General features: G+C 42.1%; 2 protein-coding genes across 5 annotated transcripts in view; one reads left to right on the forward strand and one right to left on the reverse strand.

Annotated features, from left to right (window-relative positions):
* Nucleotides 1-4,821, reverse strand: part of tsku (tsukushi small leucine rich proteoglycan homolog (Xenopus laevis)) — an 8,985-nt gene extending 4,164 nt beyond the window's left edge. The window contains exon 1 of one of the 4 annotated variants that reach the window (XM_008308548.3): nt 4,515-4,821. Coding sequence is in view for 1 of the 4 variants with exons in the window: in XM_025055044.1 (XP_024910812.1) it covers nt 3,936-3,992 (57 nt within the window). In the remaining 3 variants the exon portion in view is untranslated. The other 3 variants (XM_008308547.3, XM_025055044.1, XM_025055046.1) reach the window with 3 other exon arrangements.
* A 3,355-nt stretch (nt 4,822-8,176) lies between these two features.
* The window catches only part of gucy2f (guanylate cyclase 2F, retinal), a 7,262-nt gene continuing 5,108 nt past the window's right edge, over nt 8,177-10,330 (forward strand). Inside the window, exons 1-3 of the mRNA XM_025055211.1 lie at nt 8,177-8,847; nt 8,924-9,717; nt 10,022-10,073. Coding sequence (XP_024910979.1) covers nt 8,976-9,717; nt 10,022-10,073 — 794 coding nt within the window. The 5' untranslated portion in view covers nt 8,177-8,847; nt 8,924-8,975. The remainder of the gene's footprint in view (nt 8,848-8,923; nt 9,718-10,021; nt 10,074-10,330) is intronic.

The raw sequence follows: 10,330 nt of genomic DNA on the forward strand, positions 1-10,330 counted from the left end.
AGAAACGACACCACAACATCGTGTCACTTTCACAGGCTTGTTTTTCACCTTTTATGTTTTCTAGGAAGTTGTCAGGACAATTGACACTTTCCTTTAATCAAGTCAAGTTCATTCATCGACCGACCAATCAAATGTCTGCAGCTCGACCGCAAAGGAAAACCCAGATGTAACAGTGCGTGATTATAGGACTATATAATAATAAATAAAGGTCTGTGAACCTCATCAACCGAAAAAAATTGCATTTCTTTATCACCATTGATCTTCATTCAAACCTTCAGGAAACCTATGATCCTTTGATGATTTTCATTTTCATTTTTTCAGCTTGGGGGCGGGGGTAACAACTTTCTCCTCCTGCCAAGTGAAGGGCAACAGCTTCTCCTGTTGTGTTTGTTGTTTGTTTCTTTCCACAACAAGAGACACGTTCCAAGAAGTTTAAAAGTCTGAAGCTCGCTGTCGGTGACGAGTAAAAATCCACGGCCGTCCTGACTGATCTAACCACACACGCTAAGTATTAAGTGCGACTGTTTACACCCGGGATTAGGAAGCATCCTGAAGGTAACCACATGAGACAGGACGTGGATTCACACAGCCTGTGATCAAACAAACACTGATTTCATGTCTGGTCATCAAAAGTTATACAACGTTTTAAAGTGAGACCGACTGTTCAAAGTTGACTAACCAAACATAATAAAGTCATAATTATTCATGATAATTTACTTGTAAAATTTTTTTGACCAAATTTTCTCATGAGTCAAATCTTATCTACATATTAATAATTATACGGTTGTACGATGTTGTGAAGGGTTTTTCTTTCATGCTCTTTAAAATTACATAACATCAAAAAACAGTTGACGATTTCTGCTGCCGAATGAACACATTTTTTTCAAATCCAAGGTGTTTTTTCTGTGTGTTTGTTTCGTGCAGTCATTAGGAACGCATACAAATTCATGTAAAAAAAAACAGGTCACAGAATCAGACGCCGTCTCTGATTCCGCAGCACTTGTTTACGTCGTTATCTCCCTCCGACCCTCAGATCGTCCGATACTCCTCCGTGACCACTCTGAACTAATTAATTCCTGACACTGAAGTCTGTAGGTGCCGTAATTAAAAGACGACGCCACGCAAATCCATTTTAAACCCAATGAAAGCGTGACACGGAGGAGAAGAAGGCAGCGAATTAATCAGATGCTCCAGAGGCGGGGGACCGATCCAAGACAGTGTTCCACAGGAAGGCTACGCAGGATCAGCAGAAAAATTCACAAAATTTGGGTCTTTGGAAAATACATTTTTCACTTGATACTTCCCAACTAAAAATGGGAATTTCACTGACGCCTCCGTTACACTGTCTTATTGGACAGTGTAGCCGTCAGTCACGCAAAGTGCTTTAGCATCTTTTTTCCTCTAAATGAAATCACTATTTAATAATGGACACAATCCATATTTTAATAAACGTCGACAAAACCCCTCATCAAATACAAATGACACAAACCTAAGCCTGTAGGTAAACTTTACGGACATAACAAGTTGAACCATTTGTAAATGTTAGGCACATCCTGGTCTTGACCTATTGCGCAACTTCAAAGGAGACCTTATTGTAAACTAAACAGACCCGCACAGAGGGAAGTGTGTGTCGCTGACTGGACTAATCCGTTCTGTCTGTGACCATATGATAGTGGTCGACGTGTAACAGACATGTTCTATTTATGTCTAAGAAGTGAAGTAGGAAGTTCAGCTAAATCTTCGTCGCAGATAAACGTCGGCTCGGCTACGTCATGGCCGGTGTGATTATTAATTCAAAATCATTACAAATCCTCACCGGTGAAGTTTGGAAGGAATCGCACTCTCTTCTAACGCCCAGTCAGACGTCCACTGGGGTACATGTGAGGTGATTTCATCATCCGCCCACGACGGGTATCCTCAGACCCAGTTATGACTGATTCAGTCACCGCGGAGACACTGAACAACAACCCTCACCGGTGTCGCACTGCTAACTCCCAAACAGTGACAACGATAGGAAGAGCAACAACAATAGACTCCTGCCTGGGCTGTCCGTGCCCCACCTTATACACATTATTCAAATAACACTGGCGTTATACAAATAGAGTAAAGGTCCTTTTTTATAAAACCAGGACTGCGGGAACATGAGTACGCACGTGTTGTGTGCGCAGGAAAAACCACAAACGCCCTGCTGTGAACACGGAGAGTGAAAAGTATAATCCCTCTCACACTCAGATGGTTGTATATGAGCACCAGGACTCAGGCCTTCTTTACGAATCCTGTTTGTGTTTACTCACAGCTCAGAACGAGTGCGTTCTTTTACAGTAGGAAGTGTCGCAGCGGTGTTGTGCTTTTGCTAGCCACACCGTGTTGCTAAATAAAGGCCAAGTTGTTGAGAGAAAAGAGTGATGTTTTTAAATAATTTGCAAAACAAATATTACTAAACTGACTGCTGTTGGAGATACGGAAAGGCCTAGAACTTTCTGTAAGTTTCTGAAAGTCCACTCTCGCACTGAAGTAAAATGTATCGATGATGCATCGTGAATAAATTTTAAAAAATCGATACAAATCCGTTAGAATTTGCATCGAAATAATAAATTTTAAAAAATCGATACAAATCTGTTAGAATTTGCATCGGTTGAAACAAAATATGAATATAAGGAGTAGGCTGCGTTTTTCTCAAAAATTAACCGGTCAAACCATGACACTACACATTCCAGTACAGTAGGTGGCAGCATGCACCTTAAAACGGTTGGTTGTGATCCACTATCAAACCCAGACGTCAGGTCCCTACGTAGGCTGAGAGACGTTCAGGTGTTGGAACAGAACGTGGGAAGAACTGGTTCCACAGACAACAACAGTGTTCTCCAGTGGAACTCTTTCCACTTCCTGTTTTTTATGTTCTTTTACTGTCTTATCTATCGACAGTTAGCCAAGTCAATAAGTCCAGACCCGTTTAACTTTCAATCAGAGGAGATAGCACTTATCAGAATGCCTTTGTTGACATTGTACAAAGGAATTCCAGCTGCAGCTGACCTCTGAGCAGAGTCAGCTGATGAGCAGATCGAAGGATTGTGGAAGAACAGTTTATCTGATGGGATTGTCAAAAATGACGAGCTTTAAAACTACAGCTGAGGTCAGCACAGAGGTACAAAAAAAATAAAAATAAAAAGTGTATCAGCACTTTTTGATCTGACAGTTTGTTGAAGAATCGCACTAACAAAGTATCTAAGGATTTTACTGGAAACTGTTGATCAAAACTTTGTTGCAGGACAAATTTTTTACCACCAAGAATAAGTTGTAACTTGGTTCACATGACAATTTCATGTTTTCCTGTTTGGTAATAAACGTTGACATTTATAGACAGTAAAAAAGGAAATGAGCTCCGATAAAGACTTCCTGAAACAGATGCACTTTACTGATGTTTGATACGGACGGGCTGTGGTTGGTCGTTCCAGCTTTCGATCAAAGAAAGGCGTCCTATCACAGCAACCGTAATCAGCAGAAACAGATAAAAAAAATGTTACAGCGTTGAAGCAGATTCAACTTAAATTCACCGATGTCTGTGAATGAAACGGCTCGGGTCGAATGTGAAGTTTCTCACATTTTGCATATTCATTAAATGCTTTTATCAATTGCTTCACTCTCCCAGCAGAGGGCAGGCCTGCACACCCCAAAAATGTCAAATTTGTCATTATTAAGTCATAACAAATTGTCGATGAAATAAGACACATTTTCCTCAATCTCTCAATTTCTTTTTCCTGATTCGATCGTTTGATTGATCGGTGTTAAACAACAGAAAATGTCAAACTAAAAAAAAAAAAAACACGTACGTTTAAAGTTTACAAAAACAAAGTTTCATCGAGTAAAACTATTGTTTTTATGTTGATGCAATCAACTGTAAATCAACTGACAGAAAGACAGAACCGAAACCTGACCATTTGTTTTATTCCCTGAAGACCGACGGAACCACAGCTTGAGCCACACCGTGCCATGACCAGCGAAGACAACGGAGGGGGCGGGTGTTCCAGGTCTGTGCATGGGCACCACTGCAGATCAGATTTCCACGCAGCTGTACGTGGCAGAGCAGAGCAGAGAAAACTTCTTCTTCTTCTTCTTCTTCTTCTTCTTCTTCTTCCACAACAATCGCACCATCGACGATAACGATCGATATCGGACCCCGCCTCTTTCCGCTGTCAATCACAGCTTCACGAGTCTAACGTTCCGTCAGAAGAGAAAGTTTTCAAACTCTCTCTGAGTTTGTGACACACACACACACACGCACGCACGCACACACACGTCCACACAGTGTGGTCACTCTCAGGCTCGGACAGTAGGGGCGTTTTCTCAAACACACACAGAAAACGCGAAACCCGATCTGAAGACCTGGGTCCCAGACTGAACCCCTAACACGCGGGGGTGTCCGGTCCAACACGCAAGAAACGTTCGCTTTAAGTTGAACTCGCGCATCTTAGCGAACTTTTGTAGAGAATCAACATAAAATGGAGTTACCTCACTTTTAGAGCCTTTCGTCAAGAAAGTCTTCTTTCGCTCGTTTTTGATTGTTTTTTTTTCTTCTTCTTCTTCTTCTTTTCACTTCACCGCTCCCATGTTTTTACTTCCAGACCCCCGCAGCGCTGCTGTGCCCCCGGTGCTTCCCCCCCGGCTGCCGCTGCGGCTCTACATGAGCTCCGCCGATTCCTGCCCGACTCTGCTGCGCCGCAACAAACCGCCAGCAGCTGGAAACTCTGGGACACACTCGTCTGTTCCCATCTCATAAACTCCTGCCTGACGAATTGGAATCGTTCAATCTCCGCCAAGTGAGCCGGGTGGCAAAATAGAAGTACTTCCTGTGCGGGGGGTTTCAAAATAAAAGCCCAAACCCTGTGAGCTAAAGAAAGACAAAAGTTTTCGGATCTACCTCGTCTTTAAAGTAAACTTTCAGTACTTACTGAACAGTAGTATTCAAAGTAAGGTTCACAATGAGTTTTGAAGTCGAAACAGTTGTTTTACATTTATAGTGTTTATTAACATTTATCAGTTCACAATGAGTTTTGAAGTCGAAACAGCGGTTTTGAATTTATAGTGTTTATTATTAGTCAACATTTTTAGAAACGTATTTGATTTATATTATTCGCGTTGGGTTTTCAGTCCATGTCTTTTAAAAAGTTGAGCTCTGGACTCTAAACTGTAGTACCTTAACATAACAAGTTTAATTAACTGTAATATTCTACTCATATCACATTTTTTTCGTAGTTTCCTCCCCGTTCGCCTTCACTCGTTTCTCTTCGATCCGTTTTCACAACAGAACCAATGCCGTGCTCTTATTTCGTGAAGGCTCACACGGGTAACTTCCGTGCTCTGTGTGTGCGGACTCAGTAGCGCACTCCAGTGGCGACCGCCGCAAACAAACCCACACGAAAAAGAAGTGTGTTGCGCAAGCAGGCGGTGGTTTGTTTCATTTTTGGCCTGCAGTTCATATTGCGATGAAACTGTTGATAAAACCGCGGGTTTCCTGTTGTTGCCTGTGAAGACAGAGACCTGTTGAGTAACGATGTTGTTTATTTTACACCCAGTTTTACTTCATTTCAATCGTTTGTTTTTGTTTGTTTGTTTGTTTTGCTGCTGCTGCTGCTGCTGCTGCTGCTGCTGCCATCGCCATTGTTTCAACTCATGTGAACAGGACGGCCTCCACCCATACAGTACACACACACACACACACTCAAAAGAACCTATACAATACCAGACATGGTTTAAATGAGGTTATCATTGTTGTCTCTCTCTCTCTCTCTCTCTCTCTCTCTTTCTCTTCCTATTTTTTAAACACACACACGCACTCACCTAAACAGTCCTGGAATCTCCACCAAGGCTGTAAAGATAAGATAAATTAGACACCAATGCCACTGATCTGTGTTTTATATCTAATTTAATTTCTCCTGTTTTGTTTTTTTAAATAATATTAATCTTTTGGTTGTTCCAGATTCTACGTCTATGCAAAACTACAGTTTGTTTCCATATGAAAAAATAAATAAAAAAAAATTCTACATTACAGATCTGGAGAGAAAGGGAAAACGGGGACAATTACAGTCATTTTCTTCAATGAAAAATTGAGTTTGGCCGCGACTTTATCCCAGTTTTGTGAATTTGACTTTTGACACTCCTGATCTGACCTAAAGCTGGAAGAAAAAAACCCAGGATTGATATTTGTTGTGTCAAACAGCTGAACATGTGTCGTGAGTTGTTTTTTTTTTTTCTTTTTTGTTATAATTTAGTTTTTCTATGTTTGTTATGGTGTTATAATTTAGTTTTTCTAGTCTCCATCAGTGCGTTTGTTGTGGAGTTTTCTTCGTTGTATTTTTAACTTTAACTTTAACTTCATGTCGTAACTAGTTTAACCAGGTTAAACTGTGTCAGTTGTCCAGTTGAACTACAGTTGTACGTCACACAATCATCATCCACGGCAGTCAATAACTTCACTGTACTTTCTTTAATGCCACGAAGTGCGAATTATTACCACTAGGTGGCACCAGAGCTATTAAAATTATTCGATGCGGTGAAGCTCCATTTGAAGACGTTAGACTTTTAATTGTGTTTGTCACCTCAGTTGCCCCAGCTTTAATAATGAAGACATAATTATAATTATTTTAACATGAAGTTTACTCATATTTCTGTGAAATATAGGTATAAAATAGCAACAAAATATATAAATAATCGCCGCTTCACTAAAACTTAAATAAATCAACAATATAACGAGTTACAACGACTTCTTACAGATGTTATTATTATTATTATTATTATTATTATTATTATTAATGATGATGGTAATAATAATATTTTTTTCTATCATTTATTTTCTAAACTGATGTAGACGGAGCGGAGGTTCCTTCTGTTTCTATCATTTATTTTCTAAACTGATGGAGACGGAGCGGAGGTTCCTTCTGTTACTTCATATGTATATATTTCTGTCTAAAAGACATCGTCTTCGTCTATCACTACAATATTATATATATATAATATGTATATATTTCTGTCTAAAAGACATCTCATCTATCACATATATATATATAACTCGTCTGTGAAGCAGCGGCGTGTTCCGTGTTCTGTGTTCTGTGTTCTGTGTTCTGTGTTCTGTGTTCTGTGTTCTGTGTTCTGTGTTCTGTGGTTCCTGTGTTCTGTGTTCTGTGTTCTGTGTTCTGTGTTCTGTGTTCTGTGTTCTGTGTTCTGTGTTCTGTGTTCTGGACGACCGTTGCGCTGAGTTGTCATTTCTGTTCCCTATTCCTGGATGCAGCACAGCAGCGTCAAGGTGTTACGTTTAAGAGGCTCATGAGCTTATGCAGGATATGGGTCAACAAAGGTGGAATCGTTTTCCCCTATAAGTGTCTGTGTGATGAAATCTAACATTAACATAATATAGAGAATTGCTTTGAGGGAAGGTTTAAAAACAAAAAGTAAAAATAAAAGACGACGTTTGTAGAGAACTGAAGTCAATGTGTGGAAGAGACAAACATAAGGACGAAGAGAGAGGACGGAAGACAGACAGGTGTCTGTCTCAAGATGTCTCCTCCACGTGCACGCGCACACAGAACGAGAGAGATGGGGGGCGCAGAGGGGGGTTCACGTTACTGTGCGTTCATAGAAGTTGAACTTCGGTTCTGTTTACTCCATCATCCATCATCCATCATCCAACATCCATCATCCATCCAGGCCTTATTGTGTCATCAAAGTGTTGATGTTGTGGCAACCAGCGGTTCCTGGAGTCGATTGTCAAGGCAGGCAGTGGAGTCATTTTAAAAAAAAAAAGAGCTGAGAAGACTGACGCAGGCAAAACACAACAGAACTCAGGAGACCCGCAGGGAGAGCCCTTCGTTATCTTTAATGACTCCCACTCCAGCAGAGCTCAAATTCATTTAATCTCACAGACCTGTACTCTGGGCGTTAGGCCAATTAAAGCGCGGTGCCTCCGTGCGGTGCACGGTTGATGGTTCAGGTGTCTCCGAGCTGGTCATTTTAAATCTCTCAATATTTAGTTGGAGTTTTGTTTTGTTTTTGTTTTTGTTTTTTTGTTGTTGTTGATGTTTTTTGCCATTTTATTATGTCACTTTGTTGTTTTTCTTTATGATAGTGTGACGCTGTAGATTATTAATTTTTTTTTTATTTAGTTTTTTCAGAGAAGCTCGTTCACTGGTGGGAATTGACCCTGTTTGGTCTGTGTGACAACAAGGCTTTTAGTGTGGAGTAAGGCCCGGTGTCAATCCTCTTATATTACACTCCTGACTGAAATGGATTAGTGAGTAACACCTACATTTTGGCCGCAGGTCGCTTTAGATGGATGTACGTGAATGGGCCTCTGGCTGCCGCGGACCACGAAGATAAAAATACAAGAAGAAGAAGAGGAGGAGGAGAAAAAAAGAAAAATACCGGTTTTAAATAGATGAAAACAAATTCCCCGGTGAACTCCCCTGGGATTATTTTTTTGTTTTTGTTTTGTTTTTTTACTTTTCTTATAAAAACCAATTAACACACACGTCGACATGACTTCCACGGCTGGATCTTCGTGGTTTCTTCAGGAGTGTGGAGCCACTCGGGAGCCTTCAGAGGCGCTGACTGCGGGGCGTAAGTAGCTCTCCAGGGTGCTGAAGTTGTCTCCAGACGTGACAGACAGACGCAGAGACCGAGCGCTGCCTTTGTCACGTCGTACACAGAGTTTCTGTATCTTAGCCTGGGCATCGGCGGTGGACCCGTGGAATGGGTGCTCAACATGAGGGAGTCGTTATTAATTAAGGATCCAGTCGGTGACGTGACGAGCGCCAGACTCAGCGGGTCTGGAAACTGTCCCGAGACCTCAAAGGAGTAAGTCGTTGACTTCGGGTGAATCATCATTCATCACTGTGGAAATAAATTCAACATCTTTGTGTGTTGTGTTCAGGTGCCACCTGGGAAACTGAATTAAAAACTGCACTGGACAACCCGGGAGGACGATGCGACACACGTCTCCTAACTTCAGAGGAGCGCTTTGGGACTCCCACCACGCGTGTGTTCCTGTCGTGAAAAGTAGACCAACTACGACCACCGTGCCATTTCATAACGTCATATTCTGGGTACTGCTCGGGGTCTTGACGTACCCCTGCTGTGTCCGATGTCTAGTCTTCAAAGTAGGGGTCCTGGGGCCTTGGAACTGCGACCCCGTGTACTCCAGGGCTCAACCAGCTGCAGCCGCCAAACTCGCTTTGAGTCGAATTAGCGGAGACCCGAACCTGGATCTGGGACTCCGGATGGACTTTGTCATCCTGCAGGAACCGTGTGAGACTTCCAAAGCTCTAAATGCCTTCGTTTCCTATGAGCAAATGTCGGATGCAATTCTGGGCCCCACCAACCCCGTGTACTGCGTTGCGGCTTCTCTGCTGGCCAAGAACTGGGACAAGGCCCTGTTCTCGTTCGGGTGTCTTAGCTACGAGCTGGACCGAGCCATGGGATACCCGACTTTCGCCAGGACAGTTCCGTTTTCCGTCGACGTGCTGTACGCGGTGCTGAAGCAGTTCAGCTGGGCCAGCGTGGCCGTGGTCTCGTCTAACGAGGACATGTGGGTGGGCACTGCCGGGAGAGTAGCCACGGCCCTGAGGAACAGGGGGCTTCCCGTACGTCTGGTGACACCCACAGGTGTTAACGAGACCGCGGTGGAGAACGTGCTGATGAAGATCAAGGCTGCAGGAGAGGTCAGAGGTCAGTCAACACCGTGATTGATGTTTCAATATTAATTTAAATTAAATTAAATAATTAATCAATCAATTTAATCGCTTTGGTTTTTGCCTGTCAACAACTGATTTTGAATTTCGACGCAAAGCACCGCTAGAGGGCACCATGACGCATGTACTACTGTACATTTCTGCAGTTGTCATTTTGGAGGCCCACGTATTGTTCCCTCTCTATATGCTGCATAATATTGTAATAAGAAAAATTAATTAGTACGTCATCATTAAACCTTAAATAAATAATAAAAACTCAGTGATCAACATCTGTGTCACAGATCTGGATCATAGCCTGGCCAATCAAGTTGAAGGACTGAGTCCGTCCTCAAAGTCTAGTCTTTTTAATTACAGCTCCCTGAATCTCTTGGCATAACATAACTAATTAAAGATGCTAACTGGAATGGTGTTCTTTCTTGGTGAATGTCTCTACGGCCAAAAGTTAGCCTGTTACCGTTAGCAAATCATCTTTGTCCAGGTCGTCCTTCTCAGACACATGTCTGACCTGAAGGACTCTCCCTCAGTGGAGGGAGTTATGATTGGCCTGAAACCTTAAAGTACTTAGTTTACTGTATTTTTATTTTATTTTA

Source organism: Cynoglossus semilaevis, chromosome 4 (assembly GCF_000523025.1).
Source record: "Cynoglossus semilaevis isolate Cse_v1.0 chromosome 4, Cse_v1.0, whole genome shotgun sequence".
Lineage (NCBI taxonomy): Eukaryota > Metazoa > Chordata > Actinopteri > Pleuronectiformes > Cynoglossidae > Cynoglossus > Cynoglossus semilaevis.